At 35.3% G+C, this 19477-nt stretch overlaps 1 protein-coding gene across 1 annotated transcript in view; it reads right to left on the bottom strand.

Moving 5' to 3' along the window:
• Positions 1-1028: 1028 nt before the first annotated feature.
• Positions 1029-19477, bottom strand: part of LOC132140056 (LIM/homeobox protein LMX-1.2-like) — a 51069-nt gene continuing 32620 nt past the window's right edge. The window contains exons 3-8 of the mRNA XM_059548842.1: positions 6437-6639; positions 6178-6356; positions 5603-5680; positions 4723-4789; positions 4464-4628; positions 1029-1940 (exon numbers count right to left, since the gene is read on the bottom strand). Coding sequence (XP_059404825.1) covers positions 1783-1940; positions 4464-4628; positions 4723-4789; positions 5603-5680; positions 6178-6356; positions 6437-6639 — 850 coding nt within the window. The 3' untranslated portion in view covers positions 1029-1782. The remainder of the gene's footprint in view (positions 1941-4463; positions 4629-4722; positions 4790-5602; positions 5681-6177; positions 6357-6436; positions 6640-19477) is intronic.

Genomic DNA, 19477 nt, shown 5'->3' with positions numbered 1-19477 from the left:
ATGGTCGATTTATCAATATTTATAATAAATATTTGACCTTACAGTTTTTGCATCTGGCACTGTTGTCAAAAAATGCAGGAGAAAAAGAAAACGTACTTAAATATCTCTGAACGTGTTTGACAAATTAATCTAAAATCATTTGTTGGTACAGAAACCTTTTTGTTTATGCTATAGCCTGTTTTATCCAAGTACGTCCCAATTACAAATATAATTGATGTGTAAACTATAATCTAGCATGCTTACATTTTTTATGTTATACTTATCTTTATTAACATGCATTGTCCTATTAAATAAACAAACAAATAAATAAAATAGCGTAGAATCAGTGTCAAATACAGTAATATGTGAGATAAACCAGTTTTTCTAAATTCATATTACACTAAATATGATCATTATGAAATAATGTGTATTATAAATTTGTTGATTTTATTGTAAACATTGGAAAAGGGATGCACACTTGAGCCGAAATATCCCAGAGGCTGAACATCTCGATGTGTTCACGGGCAGAAAACACTCTGCATGAGAGCCTCTTAAAGGGTCAAAAGTGTGGCGCTGAAGGCCCACATGGGGGCTTTCAGGGGTCAAAGTTCAGCAGTGTTGTTCAGTAAAGTGTCTTTGTAACATGGATCTCTTGAGACGTGGAAATCTCCTGAAGTTTGGATGAACAGACACTTGTTTATGTAAGTAATAATCATAATCAGACAACAGAGAATATACAAAAATCTTCTTGTACTAAAACTATTTTCAATTCATATTATTCTTTGTTAATTTGTGAGCTATTTCAAATATCTCATATGCAAAATTAAAACATATTTTGAGGCCAAAGTGAAAACTATGTGTGTGATGTGGACAATATTTTAAAAGAAAACAAAAATTATACAAACATCTCTTACTAAAACGAATTTCAATTGTTCATTTATAATTTATTTCAAGTTTCTCAAATGTAAAATTAAAGCATGTTTGAGCATAAATGAACCATTTTGTATGAAATGGACAACATTTAGAAAAAAAAAGTAAAAATATATATATTTTTAATTATTTCTTTATTTTTAGTACCAACAAACTTTGGTCAATTTAGCAAGTTTGAGCAAAAATGCATCCTCTACAACAACCAAGAATACAAATGAAAAATAAATAGCACAGCGAAATAAACATATACATCTTTAAACATCAACAGAAATACTACACTCTCTTCCAGGAACTTACATAAAAATGTTAATGGTACTTTCTCTAACACAGTTTGTTTTAAATAAAGCTTTGCAGGTTTGCTTGGCACATGTACGTAATAAATAGCTAATCGTTCTTGTCAACACACAGCTGTTTCGGCTTGACTTTATTTCAAAACTTTTGAAATCCATATTCATGCTGATAACAATGAAGTGTTTCCATTTTGCATGTATTGCATTTGTCTATTTATGGTCTAAAGTTGTGTTGTTGGTTCAGTATACTGCAGTAAACGTCCTGCAGCTCCTCTAGAAATGTGTGGTTAAGATTATTTCTACAAAGTCTAGATGAAAACCTACTCATCTTATCTTCACATACACTTGGCCAGCACATCTTTGAACCCGGTTAAATACAAGACCTCCTCAGCATGTCGTCTACAGCACAAAGCCGAGATCTGGTTTCATCTTTTGCGTGAGTCGTTTGGTTTGGTTTTCTTGTCCTTACAGCCTTGAGATTCAAGTCGACCTTATACTGGAGGTTTGCTGCTGTACGTGAGGCTGGTTTTGCAGACATGGATATTAGGTAGTTCTTGTGGCTGTTTAGTCTCAAGATTTGGTTTCAGGAGGCAAAGTAGGAGCTCTGCATGGAGTAGAGGCGGTCGATTGGGTTTCCCACGCGGGTCTGAAGGGATCCGGCTTCTGCCGCAGCCATGAAGCAGTCGTTCAGACTGGTCAGAGACGTGTCACTGTCAATGTCGTGGAATATCGAGTCGTTCCCTGGAGAAAAAACAACAAAATGAGGTCTTGGTACTGTAGAAGTCAATCGAAACTATGTGACCCTGGACCACAAAACGAGTCATGAGGTGAATAAATAAGCTTTCCATTGATGTATGGATTATTATGATCAGACAATATTTGGCTGAGATGCAATTATTTGAAAATCTGGAATCTGAGGGTGCAAAAAAATTCTAAATACTGAAAAAATCATCTTTAAATTGTCCAAATGAATTCTTAGCAATGCATATTACTAATCAAAAATTAAGTATGGATATATTTACGGTAGGAAATGTACTAAATATCTTCATGGAACATGATCTTCACTTAATATCTTAATGATTTTTGGCATAAAAGAAAAATCTATAATTTTGACCCATACAACTATTTTTTTTTTTTTGCTATTGCTAAAAATATTCCCCAACAACTTATGGACATTTGTAATCATATGGTCCAGGGTCATATATGAGTGGTGTTTGTTGTTCAAAAGTTTGGGCTCTGTATGATTTTTAAATGTTTTTGAAAGAAGTCTCTTCTTCTCACCGAGGCTGCATTTATTTGATCAAAAATACAGCAAAAAATTATTACCATTTAAAATAGCTGATTTCTATATGAATATATTGTAAAAAGTAGTTTATTCCTGTGATGCTGTCACGATCATTAGATGGAGTGCCCATGGACTTCAGTAGAGGGCACTCCACTCAAGACCATTCCACCCATCAACCACCAGATGTCACTTGGACACTAGCACCTTTCATACTGTTGCACCACACCCGAACTACATTACCCATGAGTCACTGCATCACAATCACCTTGCCACACCTGCACCTCATTCATCAGCCAATTTCCTTGCCACACCTGCACCTCATTTACACACACATAAAAGCAGCACAATCACTCTCACTCACTGCAAAGTCTTGTTTAGCCTGTCTAACATTTCAGAGCGTTTCTCCCTGTGTTCGTCATTCCCGTGTTTGATCTTTGGACTGATTACTCCTTCTCTGCTGCCTGCTCCGATCTCTGCTTGTTTCTGGTTTCGGCTCTGGTTATCCCTGACACACCTGACGCCATTCCTGATTTCTGCCTGTTTGACCATTCTTTAACAAAGCACTGCATTTGGATCCGAACGTCTCTGGCTCATCATTACAGATGCAATGCAGAATTTTCAGCAGCCTCGGAAATGATACAGAATTCATTATATGCAAGTTTTGGAAACATTAATTTTCAATGTTGAAAACAGTTGTCGCGCAATATTTTTAACATGTTTTATATATATATATATATATATAATGAAATATAAATCTTTTTTTAAAGTTATAAATGTCTTTACTGTCACTTTTGATCAATTTCATGCATCCTTTCCATATAAAATAATTAATTTCTTTAAAAGCAAATCATACAGACCCTAAGCTTTATCTTAATGTTATAAAATAACATTGAACATACAAAATAAAATCACTCAAAATGAAATCACTGATTTGAATATAGAAGAATGTGTATATATATATATATATATATATATATATATATATATACACACACACACACACACACAGTATATATAGGGAATATTATATATATATTATATATATATATAGAGGGAATATTAGGGAAGTCGTGGCCTAATGGTTAGAGAGTCGGACTCCCAATCGAAAGGTTGTGTGTTCGAGTCCCGGGCCGGCAGGAATTGTGGGTTGGGGGAGTGCATGTACAGTTCTCTCTCCACCTTCAATACCACGACTTAGGTGCCCTTGAGCAAGGCATCGAACCCCCAACTGCTCCCCGGGCGCCGCAGCATAAATGGCTGCCCACTGCTCCGGGTGTGTGCTCACAGTGTGTGTGTGTGTGTGTGTGTTCACTGCTCTGTGTGTGTGCATTTCGGATGGGTTAAATGCAGAGCACAAATTCTGAGTATGGGTCACCATACTTGGCTGAATGTCACTTCACTTAAAAACTGGCATTGGCCATGAAAAGTCAGTATCAATCAATCTCTAACAGTGACAGTAAAAGTTTTAGCAAGCACAGCTAACAAACAAATATGTTAAACTTACTGAACTGAAGCTTTTAGTGCAAAGAGTTTGTTCAGTCCTCAAGGACACAGTTTAATGTACGCTATAGAAAAATGATTATCCACCAGACTCTCAACTGCTTTTGAAAGCTGTAATTGGCTATAAACCGTTATATAAAAGAGCACATAAACTTCTCGTTTGCGTCAACTCGCAGCAGGACACGCACACGCTCATCATTGTGTAATCGTGTGCGTGTGAGGCAACAGATCCACGCTCACTTTCTCAGGAGCGCTGCGTGTAACTTTATAGTGTAATTTTATAGGCTTCTCAAAAACTAATTGACACTGTTACATAAGGGTAAAGACAGTTTAATGGCACATTTATTTTTATTGGGCCCATACGTGGCATTAGCAGCTGCTTCTGGTCAATATCATTCAGAAAAAATGCAACGGGCAAGAGGTTTGCTGTGGTAACATCCCTCCAGAGAAAGATGTTTCTCAATGCATTCTGCACTCACCGTATGGATTCATGTGATCTCCGGGCATCTGTGGAGGGGTCAGACCGTGCTGGAACGGGTCTGTGCTGTATCCGCTGGTCTCAATGGAGACTAATTGATGTTGCGGAGGCGGAGCCAGTGGTGTGTAAGAGTTCATCAGATTCTCCATTCGGCTTGAGATCACATCTGCAGAGAACACACAGAGAGATGAGTTATTAGAAACATAAAACAGGGTTTAAACTGCTGAAGACCAGCATATGTTGGCTCTGTCGTTTGGTACCTTGTCCAAGTCTCTGAGAGTTTTGCTGCTCTTGTTGCTGCTGTTGTCGGCGTGCTAATTTCTTCATCTGACCGGAAAAAGAGGAACAGACAAATATTGAATAATTTTTAAGATCATAAAAGGTTGTGTGCATATTGAATCATATTAAAGAGTAACTTACACCAGGGGTTTACAAACCAGGGTTCGAGGACACAGTCAGGCAATGTTATTTTAGTATTTTTTATTTACTATTTTATGTATATATACACACACACACACACACATATATGTGTGTGTGTGTGTGTGTGTGTGTGTGTGTGTGTGTGTGTGACCCTGGACCACAAAACCAGTCTTAAATGCAAATGTTTCGATATTGAGATTTATAAATAATCTGAATAAGCTTTGGTTTGTTAGGATAGCACAATATTGGCCGAGATACAACTATTTGAAAATCTGGAATCTAAGGATGCAAAAAAATGTAAATACTGAGAAAATCACCTTTAAATTGTCCAAATTAAGTTCTTAGCAATGCATATTACTAATAAAAAATTAAGTTTTGATACATTTACGGTAGGAAATTTCCAAAATATCTTCATGGAACATGGATCTTTACTTAATATCCTAATGATTTTTGGCATAAAAGAAAAATCGATAATTTTGACCCATACAATATTTTGTTGGCTATTGCTAAAAATATACCCCAGCGAAAAAAATATACCCCAGCTCCAGGGTCACACACACACACACACACACACACACACACACACATATATGTGTATATATATATATATATATATATATATAAATAAATATTCCAACTTCCAATATTTTAACATCTATGGCATCTAAAGAATTGAAAACCCCTGACTTAGGCTCAGTTAAGATCTCTGGACATGCTCACCTTTGCTCTTTGGTTCTGAAACCACACCTGGACGACTCTAACACTTAGACCGGTTTCAGCTGCCAACGTCTCTCTGACCTGAAATAACAGGAACAGCGGTATATTATTTCATCTGAAGTAGTCTCACATACCCAGACATTTGACCACTGCCATATTTCCATGCTACATGCATAATGTGTTCCATAGGTTTTGGCAAATTTTTGATGCAGTATGCATTCGATGCTTCACATAGGTTTTGTTATTTTTACATGCAATACACCTAAAAAAACCCATAGTTTTTGCCATTTTTACATACAGTAAGCATTGGATGGTCCATATAGTTTGTGCAGTATTTATACTGTAAGCAATATGCATGAGATTGTTCATTGTTCAGTTTTTGTCCATTTTAGATGCATTATGCATCAGATGGTCAATTTCTTTTCTTATTTGCTGTTTTTACATGCACTGTGCATCAGATAGTCCATAAACTGCTGTGTAATAATGATTTAGTATAATACTGGAACCTGTGCCTCTACAGTAAGCACAGCCTGCACATTCAAGAAATTCTCTAGAAATCTTCTGAAGGATGGTCTCACCTTTCGGCATGGTTTGGACGACACCTCAAAGGAGGCCTTGAAGGCTCGCCGCTGCTGGGTGTTGAGGATGGTGCGAGGTCTCTTGGGTCTGCGTGGGTCTTTGCCATCATCGGCTCCTTTGCCCTGACCTCCTGCTCCTTTCTCAGGCTTCAAGTCCAGATCTTCTTCCTCACTTTTGTCTACAGAAATATATTTTTTTTAATATCACCTTTCCATAGAGAGCATACGAGATGAGAGGAAAGGAAAGCGTTGTTCTCACCGGAGTCAGACATGTCCTTCTCGTAGTCATTCTTGCACAGCAGTTGTCCTTCCTTCAGGACGAACTCATCCCCTTTACACAGCTGTCGCTCGCACACACAGCAGCAGAAGCAGCCTAGATGATACACACTTTCTAGTGCGCGCATCACAAACTCACTGGGAGCGATCTTCTCCAGACAGCCGCTGCATTTGGCAGCAAACAACCTGATGAAGAGAAACAAAACATAAACTGATGCTGTTTACTTTCTTAAAACATGTTTCTGGTCTTATTGTGCACAGTTCACTTGTGCATTTTATGCCAAAGAATCAAAATGTTTGTTTTTGACATTTGTAAAAGGATGCTTAAATAATATTAGCCAATAATAAAATAACTTACTTTCCATAAATCAAGGTATTTGGTAATGGTTTCATGTTCTTTTAAATGTTTGAAAGTTGCATTATATGCATTCAACTAGTCAAAAGTGCCACAATAGGCATTTATATAAAAAAAAGTATTATACAATTTATTTTCACAAAAATATGAAGCAGCACAACTATTTTCAACACTGACAATAATCAGAAATGTTTCTTGAGCAGCAAAATCAGAATATTAGAATAATTCCTGAAGATCATGTGACACTGAAGACTTTTAATTTTAAAAGACAGATTTAATCACAGGAATAAATGACATTGTACAATATATTCAAACTGAAAAAAGTTCATTTAAATTGTAATAATATTTCACAATATTCCTGTTTGTACTGAATGTTGTACAGCCTTGGTGAGCAAAAGAGAGTGCTTTCAAAAACAAAAAAATGTACAGACACCAAACTGGTGTAAAGTTCTGTAGGTTAGATCATCGAATTCACATCATCAAAGTGCCAAACCAAATACATAAACAGTTTAAAAGCGACACACTGTAATCTACATAGCAGGACCTCCTGTCATAATTATCTGAAGTACAATGTGAAACAGCGAAGCACAAGAGCAAGTCACTTCTTCGTGTAATACTCAAACCCCCTGGCGTGAGACTCGCTGCAAAGCTCAATAATTCTGAAGCATTAAGCAGATCTTCCCTCAGAGCTCAGTCTTCTCCCACACCAATAAAGCTCATCCATAAATATCACAGGCGCACAGATCAATGCGTGACTGACACCGGACGCCCCAGAAGGGCCGCGCTCATGATTATGACTTTGAAAGAGATTTTTAATAAGCCTCGAGATATGATGGTATCATGAGGTGAGACGCATAAAAGAGTTTTACAGAGGAGTCAATATTCAGCAACGGACCCACAGGAAGGAAAAATCACAGATGAGATCTCTTTAATATCTCTATTGTTTCTCCCAGACAGCACTGAAGGAGACTTCTGCTGACATCTCCTGCTTCTCAGATGTTTTGCTTGAGAAAAAAAAAACCTCAGTAGACTTAAGATTTCAGTTCTCAAACTATGCAGAAATTTTCCAAAATCACAAAGTTTGCAATGAAAAGTGTAATCAATACGAGCTCAATATGAACTTTTTTTTTTTTTAGCTATTACTGTATTGTATATACACTGCTGTTCATAATAATAAAAGAAATTGCTACTTTTATTCAGCAAAGATGAATTAAATTGATCAAAAGTCACAGTTAAGACATTTATAATGTTACAAAAGATTCTGTTTCAAATAAATGCTGTTCTTTTGAACATTCTATTCATCAAAGAATCCTGAAAAAATGGATTAAAGTTTCCATACGAAGCAGGTTTCAACATTAAAAATAAGAAATCCAAAATGAGTATACTAGAAAGGATTTTATAATGCACTACAATAGAAAACAGTTCTTTTAAATGTAAAAATATTGAACATTTTTACTGTTTTACTCTATTTTTGATCAAATAAATGCAGCCTTGGAGAGCATTAGAAATTTCTTTCAACATTTTAATAATATTACCGACCCTAAACCTTTAAAATAGGTATTTTACAAGAAGCAACCGAGACAAAGTTGATAATAAATGGATGAGAGGATTGCACTGAGCCAAAATCAGCAAACTTTGAGCAATACCATGTCTAAAGAGCAACCTGGTTTCTTTCTCCATCTTCAGCTGATCTTTAATAATCACATGCTGAAGTGTCCCTGCTTCCTCTGTCTGTCACTTCACATTATGCTGCTGTCTGTAATTCCCATGCTCTTTCTGGAGATCTTCCTTTCTTCTATTGTGTTTGGGAACTAATCCTGTGTTTGTTGACAGGACCACAGTGGAAGCAGTGGCTCTGTCCCAGGTCTTTGTCTGAACGGCACTTGCATTTTTATTTTATTTTTTGCAGATAAAATGATTTTGGAGCATGTTTTGCAAGAAAATACAATTGTTAGTTTTCTACTTCAAAATTGCATGCATAATTCAATATGTTACTTGTTTTTCTTTGTGAAATTTACTAGTGTAAACTGTTTAAAAGTAAATCCTACATTATTTTTATTTTTTTGGTGTATGAGCAATAGTACTACTTATCCCTCATGAATAAGAAAATTTTAAATACGTTTATTATTATATAATATCATACTACTATAATATTATGATTAATGTTTATATTATATTATTTAATTATAATTAATATTATTTACTTTTAACAAGAGCATTTATTACGGCAATAACTTAAGAATATATTTAAGTGCGAACTGAATGTAATGATTTCAGATACTTAATTGCATGTAATTTACAATTAAATTAAAGTATATTATAGTTTAAATTTATGTTAAATGCAATTAGTTGCTTTTTTGACCTACTTAAGTGGAACATAAATACATTTTTTATGTAATTTCGGAATTATTTCTACTGTCTTTGAAATACGGTCTTTGAAATATACTTTAACTTAATTAATATTAGTACATTTCACAAACAATTACACCTAAATAGCAATTAAAACATAATTCAAAATGAAAAGTAAAGAAGGGAAATATGATTTTCTTGTAAAATTTACTTCAAAACTATATATATATATATATATATATATATATATATATATATATATATATATATATATATATTGCCATGTAAGTGGCCTTTTATTACATCAGTATTATATTATCTGTAAGTAAAAAAAGAAAAAAAAAGATTTTTAAATACACCTAAGTACTTTTAATCACACTAAGTACACATTTAATACAATTATGAACACTTATTTATTTATTTATTTTTTTTTACAAGGGATTGTTTGTGACTAATAATATAAAAATGAACAAAGAGGATGATGCATCTGGTGTTTTTGGTCTCTTGTATGTCTAAATGTGTGAAAATGTAGTGGTTTTGATTGACACATGTGCAGGGGTTGACACTAATCCCTCTTTAATACCATTAAAACAGCCTAAAGAAGGGAAAGACTTCACGCTCAGTCAATCATGCTTAGAAAAGACTTTAACTCTGTGCTCTTCAGCGTGTGTATGTGATACTCATGTTTGCATGTGTGTGTGTGTGTGGTGGGGGTATTTATTCTTTTCTGTGTATTTGTTTGCTATAGATCAGAAATGTAACAAACACAAACAATAATTTAACCCTGGTTTGCTGCCATCATAGTTGTGGAGCGCAGCCGTGTCTGAATGGGCTTATGGAGAACCAGCAAACATCTCCAAACACCAAACAGCCGACTGAAACACAGATCACTCACCACAACAGCTCTCAGATCAGCTTCAGGTGCTTTAGAAACTTTAGAGACTTCAAGTGGAATTCAATACAGGTGCCAAAATATACATTGACACTCATTCATAACAGGTTTATGTTTTTAGTTTATGCATTATCAATTTGAGTCAGTTCCTAAAAAAAATAGATACAAATTATGAACACATACAATACAAAGTGAACTTTAAGCAGCTCTGTTTATTCTGTCATTTGATCATTTAATGAGGAACGATTGATTTCATTTTGAGATTATTTCAGGTAAATAATACAAAATAAATGGTCTTTAAAAAGTATTATTAAATTACAACTATATAACATACATTTTCTATATATAATAACTACATGTAATAATAATTTTATTAAAATGTTTGTTATATAAAACTGTAATAGATTCAATAATTTTGCACTAAAATGCAATAATATTTTTAAATGGCAAATCTGAGCACATAAATAGTAAATATTGTTAATAACAATAAAATAAAAAGTTAAAAATGTTTTTTTTTTCATTTATATTTAAAACTTATCTAATTCGACACTGTCGAGATTGCTACCAAAACTCCCAAAACATAATATGAGAAGGACTCTCACGGTTGTCTAGAAGAAAAAATTTATATATTAATGAGATATCATTTGTGAAGTTTCTTACTATTTGAGTACATAAATTCATCTGATAAATCCTCTAAAATCCGCTGGTCTCTGCAGACACATGTATTCAATAGTAACTGTACATCATTTGAAAGTAATTATATACTTGTAACCAGCCTTTTTACATTGCCCTTTGATGCAATTATGGACTTGCATTGCAGGCCTCTCTCTCTCTCTCTCTCTCTCTCTCTCTCTCTGTGTGTGTGTGTGTGTGATTTTTCCAACCACCTCTTCCACATCCATACAGCACAGATACATGTGCACTACAAAAGAGCAAAAGATGTTATTAAACACTGGAGCTTTCCTCTGATGGTACTGAATGGAAAATACCCTGTAGTCCACACACACACACACACAAGGCACATTTACCACGTTTAACTGCATTCTGACCCTATCAAAGCGTATAAACCACATCAACTCCACTCTGTAACATTCAAAAGTATCTAGAGTCAGATGTGAAAAAAGAATCTATTTAAACTTAAAACAATGCAAAATATGATGTTCTTCCTCAGTATTTTTGTCTTGTTTTCCAGTAGAAATATCTGCATCCAGCTGGAGGATATCAAACATGTTTTCATTGGTCAAGCGCACACCTTCCTATCGGGTTTGTTGTGATCGGAATGATTTTAAAGTCTGCTAGTGTGTGATCCTCAGTTGTTTAGTGTATGATAGCCAGTTTTCCCTTTGTGAGTGTTAGTTTGAAAGATTTTAGATTTTAAAAGTCATGAAGTCTATTCCAGCCTTAATTAGTCTGAAGTTAAATGCTGAGAGAGTAAAGGGGGCGTGTGTTTGTCCGGGGCCCCAGAGTAAACTCCGGCCCCAATACAACAGCTCCTGAAGCTCATCACTCACTGCTCAACATAATCGCCCACAGACATGCAAACTTCCTGATTAAGATCACAACATAAACACAGAGAAGCGGAAAGAAAGCATGTCGGGGTATCTTTGAAAAAGGAACTTGAAGAAATGGATTTGAATGAATCTCATGAATTCTGCTAAAAATGTCCACGCAAAAATAAATAAATAAATAAATAAAAATAATTAAAGACAAATCATGATTTTACTTTGGATGTGGAAAAAAAGTTTTTATAGTGCGATGAAAAATACACTATTATTTTTTAATAACATAAAAAATGATAAAAAAAATACAACAGCATTTGCAAATTTGCACAATACAACTGCAGTGTAATGTTACTACTGAACATAAAAAATTTATAATGTTAAAATAACGAGAAAGATGTTTTTGCATCAGATCAACGATGATGTTTGAGAGGAAATTAAAATAATTAAACAATTATGTTAATAAAACTATGAATTTGGTTAGTTTGCCTACCTAGACAGCATTAATAATTTGTATGTGAATATATAATACATACAAATATTTCCACCTCTTCAGGTGTAATGCTCCCACAAAACTAAATTATGAGAAAGCATACGTACACACAGAAAATATAAAATGCTACAAAAGTCCCTTTAAGTAGAAATAGCAGTGAAGGATAGGAAGAAGACAGAGATGTAATCAGATGAGAAGAGAGAGAGAGTGAGAGATTGAATACAGCAGGTACACAGTGTGTGTGTGTGTGTGTGTGTGTGTTTGAACAGCTGCTTTTCCTGAGTTTGGCAGCCCTATTCAGAATGAAGTTTGCTCAGCTCGACCATAACAGCAAACAGAGTATGAGCGAATAATGGAGCATGCATACAAAAGACAACACACACACACACACATACACACAGACCACTGTGCTACACTTGCTTTACACTTCAAAATAAAACCATAGCCTCAGCAAAGAACTTACCAAGAGCTATTGGTGGCTGTATAAGGTTCTTGAGCTGAGCTATACAGTCTTTAAGATCTGGAGAACTTACAAAGTCTCTTAAAGCATTAAAACAGATGGTTTTCTAAAGAGCATATGCTTTAAAGAGTTCTCTTATGATATACATTCTCCTAAAACCTTTACTGGAAGCTTAATTTCAAGCATCTATTAGGAAACAGAAGTGCGCAGAAGCTGATCAGAGGGTAATTTCTTACAGACCAGAACAGATCTTAGCTCATGGTCTAAATATGCTCTCTCAGATGTCCAGGTTTAGTGTAGGTAGTAGAAGAAACCCTGGCCGCAGCATCTGTGCAGTATCAAAGCCAGATCTGACCACAAGCCTGAATGAGTCCATTCTCTCTCAGCTTCTTATTGGCTGTGGTTCAAATCCCAGTGCTGAGCGACCCTACTGGGCAACATATTGGGTATCACAGGCATATTCATGCTCAAAATTGGCAGGGTAGGCAAACTAACAAAAATGTAATACGTAGAATTTTTTTTTTTAGAAAATTAAGCAGAATACACAAATTCATTTTCATTGCTATAGTGAAATAAAGAAATTATTTGTGACAAATTGTGCATGTACATTATATGACAGAGTTACTTACTAAACTTGAAAAAAAAACCTAATAAAATAATGAGAAATAAGTTTTTGCAACAAAGCAGTGATAAACTTTGGGGAAAATGTGCTGTATTTGCATCAAAATTATAACAATAAAGAATGTTAAAACAATGCTAAAATCAATGAGTTACATTAATAAAATGAATACAGAAAATTTATGAAAATTATTAATGGTCCTATTCATCCTAGCCAAATAGTATTAAACTAAACTTAACTAACTTTTTCATATTAAAGCAATGATAAACTTTGGGGGAAATGTGCTGAAATGCCATAAAAAATATAGTAAAAAATAAAATGGTGTTAATAGAATAATGTTAAACTTATTAAGTTATATTATAAAAAAATTTAATAAAAAATATCTAGCTAGATAGATAGCAATATTGAGCATCATAGGCAAATCCATGCCCAAAATGCTGTACATATAATAATTATTATGCAAAAATAAAAATTATATATATATATATATATAAATATAGGGCATATTTAAGCCAAAGGTGCTACCTTAAAATAATGATCACTCACTAATTTAAACATATCTAGATACTTGTGGCTAAGCAATCACCTAGCAACCACACACAACACCCTACCAACCACATGCATCAAAAACTACTTTGAACACCTTAGCAACTGCATGGCAACACCCTGGCAACAAGCCACAGCAGGTTGAATGAGCAAACACCACTCAAATGTCCAGGCAAAAATAAATATATGCTGTATACATATTATATATAGTTACATACTTTTCCTCCCTTACTATCTATCTTAGTAACCTAATCGTTGACCTAACAATCGTTTCCCTAAGTCTGAAGCTGTTTAATGAGTCACTCTCCTCATCTGGCCTGTTTCATGTTGTGTTTTTTTCTCTGATGTAAAGCAGACGTCGCTGTTTAGCAGCTCAGCAGGGCTCTATTCGCTGCTAAAGTGAGCGATCTGACATTATTCCCAGAGCTGCAGTAACGCGGCTGCTAATTGCTGTATAGGGCTTGCAGCTGCTTGGCATAAACCCAGACCAATCAGAGAGAAGCCAGCACATGATTGGCAGGAGGATATTGCTACTACCCCCACCTCCCGAAGCGTCCCATTGGCTGACACAAAGAACAGTTTAATTTATATGAGTTGCATCTGTGCAAACCAATAAAGCCTGGTAGAAGCACATGAGTGGTGAGCCAGATTTTCCTCAAGATCTATAGCGTTGCTTAATCTCTGGCTTAACGTAGATGTCAAAAGGCCAGCGCAGCCTCCGGAGCAGATGTGCCGGCCATTGTTGTCCAGTATACACCATATGAACTTCTTCTGGAGAGAATCAAAGTGAAGAGATCACGACGGAGAGTTAATTAAGTGGACGCTTCTTGAAGTGAAGAGCTCTTGCTTATAGGCTCTGTTCCAAGAACTAGTGAGCTGCCTAGCTGTTTATCGCCTACATAGGGAGCATAATAACCTGAAAAAAGCTATATGAAAGCTCTATAAATTGTAGGTGGCAACTTTGTGTGTTATACAAAAGAAAAGTGCTCCATCAGAAATAATGTATTGCTATGCTATAAAAGATAATACTTTAATACGTTTACAAATTTACATTTCTTAACATTTTTATTGTTCAAAAGCAGCTTTACAGGAAGAAAAAAAATTACTTATGTTATAAACATACATACATGCTTGCATTCATACAAATGTACACATTATATACATCTGTGTGTATTATGTATATTAATATGTACAATAAATTATATAGTTTTTATTTTACTTATATATTATAACGATACTTAATAGATTAAATATATGTAATATAGAAATATAACTTTAAGTAAGAAATAAAATGACTTATATACAGTGTATTATATATGAAATATATATAAAAAATAGAAAATATATAGAATGCGCTAATTCAATATACATACCAATAAAAATTATTATAAGTATAAATTGGAATTGTATATAATGAATAGAATATAAAAATATAATTTTTAAGAATACAATAAAATTCTAAATTATTTATTACACCTATTATATTAATTTACAAAAAGATACACTCATACATATATATATATAATTTGTATATATACATATGTACATATTATGTACATATATATATATATATATGTGTGTCTATTAATATGTATGTAATATGTATAATAAATTAAAATTCTATTCTGTACATATATATATTATAAAGATACTTGATACTTTTAAGTATAGACTATATTTACTCATAAAATATATGCAATACAGAATACATATGAGATAAGATTATTTATATGGGTGTATATATATATATATATTTTATATATTTTATGAAATGTTTTTAATACAACGGAAACTGTATTTAGTGTGATCTCAGTTTGATAAAAACATTGTAGGCCTATGTTAGGCCTATTAATTGCAATGATTTAATGTCCATGGTTATTCAAACAACAAATTATATAGAGAAAGTGAGCAAAGAACACAAGCTGAGTTGCTCTCAGAGAAACGGTTTACTTAAGCTGTATTCATCGTGAAACTTACTAATTAGCACATAAGCAAAGATTCAGCTGGATCACAAATGATTCGTGCGAACAAAGACGTGTTTAGGTAGATCTGGAGCGCATTATCTTCATTCCCTGTGCTGAAACGCTACTGTCAATCAAACTATTGTGGGAGGGGCCTGTCTCTGTGACGTCACAAAGACAGGCATCTGAGATCAGCTTGATTTGAGAAAGGTGTAAAGATTTAACAAAATTAAAAATGCACTGGGTGCATCTTTATCATTATAGGGTGGTTGTGTACACACACTGCCAACACACATTTCAGTTCAAACAAGTTGTAAAAGTGCATTTAGCATCCAATGACTCCTTAAAGATGCTGTCTAGGCAGGCAGCTCACTAGCTTTTGGAAAAGAGCCCCAGTTTAGCACTCATGAGGTTACAGCACTCAAAAACACAAACGTTAAATAAGGGTGAGTCTTTGCCTGAGGCTGGATAAGCTCACAGTCCAGTTTTAAATTACAGCTGACCCTTGTGTTCAGCCCAGGGAGACTTAACAAACAGTAATATGGGTCGTTTTGAAGAGGAGGTCCTCAAGCATGTGAGAGGAGGACTGCCCTGGAGACTATTTGACAAGGGCCCTTAATCTGTGGGTGGAGGTTTACGCCGGTGACCCAGCTGAGAGATTACAGCGAGTCTCAAGTGCCTCACCTCGACCCAGATCAATCCCTCTTTGAGGGGCTTTAGCCACATCTGAGAGTGACACTGGATCAGTGTGTGTGTTTTCCCACCATTTTACAGACCTTTGGCTGTGCAAAGGGATGTTTGTTTGAGTTTTAATTAGCACTGGTAATCCTTAGATTATTAGACCTGAGGTCTGGAATGTTTACTCGGCCAAAGCCTGCGAAATATCTGGCTAATTAATTATTGATGCTTTAAAATTCCTCATTCATTTGATTCTCTCTTTTAAAAAAACAAGAAAACATCTCCTATATATGTCAACAAACATCTGCATCATAAATGTAACAGTCTCTAATAACTAGCTAGACTGGATAATTGACCACTGACCCAGGCATCGAAATGCATGCCTGATTAGTGTAAATGGTGTAAATCCTGCTAAATATGAAGCAGTGTTGTTGTTGTTTTTTTTATATTTCTTATTTTGTATACAGTCAAAAACAGTTTGCTTCCCCTCTCACACATCTGCCAATCATCTCCTGTGTCTTAACCTTAATGCCTTTCCTGTCATAATGCCCCTTATTTCTATCACACTTCTGTCTCCTATTAAGAGAGATCACATTTTATGGTCACTTATTCTTTATATGTTTCAAATGCAAGACATTGATTGCATGAGATTAAGTTTGTAAATGGCAGCCTATGCCCTTTTGTAGTGTGTACATATACTATTTATCATCAAACTCTGATGACTGTGACTAAATTCAGTACATATTTGTCTGCCATATGTTGCCACCCCTGAAAAATTCCTGCCCCCTTCTCGCCACCCCACCAATATTTTTCTAGATCCGCCCCTGATTACAAGTGCAGTATGGAGTACCTCAAGGCTCAGTACTAGGGCCGTTACTCTTCCCACTTTACATGTTACCCTTGGGAGATATCATCAGGAAACACGGTGTTAGCTTTCACTGTTATGCTGATGATACTCAGCTCTATATTTCAATAATTACTTACTGCTAAATTCTGAAAAAAAGAGGTGTTAATTGTTACAGTCTTCTGTCTTTCTGTCACTGTCTTCTGTGTTTGTTTGGTGCCATGTGCTCTCTCCTGTCCTTTACTGACCCCGCCCACTTTGTCACCTCATCATTGTTTTAGTTGCTTCGCCTGTGTTTCTCCATTGCTCCCGGACTCATTTACCTTCACTCTGCACACCTGTAACTCACTTACACACACACAGCTGTTCCCCATTTGTTCATTAGTATATATTCTTGTCTCACCCACCACTCTGCCTGGCTGTATTGTCTGATGTTAGTTGTGTTGGTTAATCGTGTTTTTTGCTCTTCTTCTGCTCTTGTTCCTGTGATTTGCTTCTGTTTTTGTTTTTGCCGTGTTGGCCTTTTTGTTCTCTTTTATTAAAGAAGTTATAATTTCCCTGCATTTGGACCCAGACCCTGTTTCTTCCTCTGTGCGCCCTACCGCACCGTCACAGTTAATTATAGGAGCTAAATATTCTGCATGTTATAACCTAGAACGGGGTCTAAGACTTGATGGCTGCTCTGTCAATTCTTTGTCATCAGTTAGGAACCTATTATGCTATTTGATCGCAATCTTTCCTTAGAAAGCCACGTTTTCTAGAATTTGTAAAACTGAATTTTTCCATCTTAAAAATATATATAAATTACGACCCTCAATGTCAAATGCAGAAATGTTAATCCATGCATTTATGACCTCAAGGTTAGATTATTGTAATGCTTTATTGGGTGATTGTTGTTCAGCAAGTTTAATAAAAAAAACTCCAGTGGGCCCAAAATGCAGCAGCTAGAACTCTTACTAGAACCAGGAAGTATGACCATATTAGCCCAGATCTGTCAACACTGCACTGGCTCCTTATTAAATATTGTATAGATTTAAAAATCTTGCTTATTACTTATAAAGCCCTGGATGGTTTAGCACCTCAGTATTTGAATGAGCTCTTGTTACATTATAATCCTCCACTTCCGCTATGTTCTCAAAACTCTGGCAATTTGATAATACCTAGAATATCAAAATCAACTGCGGGCGCCAGATCCTTTTCCTATTTAGCACCTAAACTCTTGAATATCCTATCTAACATTGTTCAGGAGGCAGAAACACTCATGCAGTTTAAATCTAGATTAAAGACCCATCTCTTTAACCTGGCTTACACATAACGTACTAATATGCTTTTAATATCCAAATCCGTTAAATTATTTTTAGGCTGCATTAATTAGGAAAACTGGGATGGGGAACACTTCCCATAACACACGATGTACGTGCTAAATCATTAGAAGAATGGCATCTACGCTAATATTAGTCCGTTTCTCTCTTATTCCGAGGCACCCTTAGCCACCAGATCCAGTCTGTATCCAGGCCAGATGGTGGATCAGCACCTAGAAAGGACCTCTACATCCCTGAAAGACAGCGGAGACCAGGACAACTAGAGCCCCAGATACAGATCCCATGTAAAGACCTTGTCTCAGAGGACCACCAGGACAAGAACACAAGAAACAGATGATTCTTCTGCACAATCTGACTTTGCTGCAGCCTGGAATTGAACTACTGGTTTCATCTGGTCAGAGGAGAACTGGCCCCCCAACTGAGCCTGGTTTCTCCCAAAGGTTTTTTTCTCCATTCTGTCTCCGATGGAGTTTCGGTTCCTTGCCGCTGTTGCCTCTGGCTTGCTTAGTTGGGGACATTTCATTTACAGCGATATCGTTGACCTTGATTGCAAATGATTGCACAGACACTTTTTAACTGAACAGAGATGACATCACTGAATTCAATGATGAACTGCCTTTAACTGTCATTTTGCATTATTGAAAAACTGTTTTCCTAATTAATGTTGTTCAGTTGCTTTGAAACAATCTGTTTTGTTTAAAGCGATATATAAATAAAGGTGACTTGACTGATTTTACTTCAAAAGTATGTAACATCAATGTCCTCATTTTCTTCTTTAAAAACACAGGAACTGACATCCCACTAATGCACTATTATTTTCAAATGCTGAAAAAGTTAAAATTCCCAATCTATTTGTATGATTTGGTCTTCAGGCTGGAACACTGGAGCACAGAGAGCCAAGAGCCAACTCTGTCTCAGCTTTAAGAGTAAATATTGGATCTGTGCTGACACTCGGCTTTGACTCCACAACAAAAGACCAAAACGGAGCGCAGGTCATTGTCAGAGC

This window comes from Carassius carassius, chromosome 4, assembly GCF_963082965.1.
Source record: "Carassius carassius chromosome 4, fCarCar2.1, whole genome shotgun sequence".
Taxonomy (NCBI): domain Eukaryota; kingdom Metazoa; phylum Chordata; class Actinopteri; order Cypriniformes; family Cyprinidae; genus Carassius; species Carassius carassius.
The sequence above is the reverse complement of the archived record's forward strand: the minus strand, read 5'-3'. Positions and strand labels throughout refer to the sequence as shown.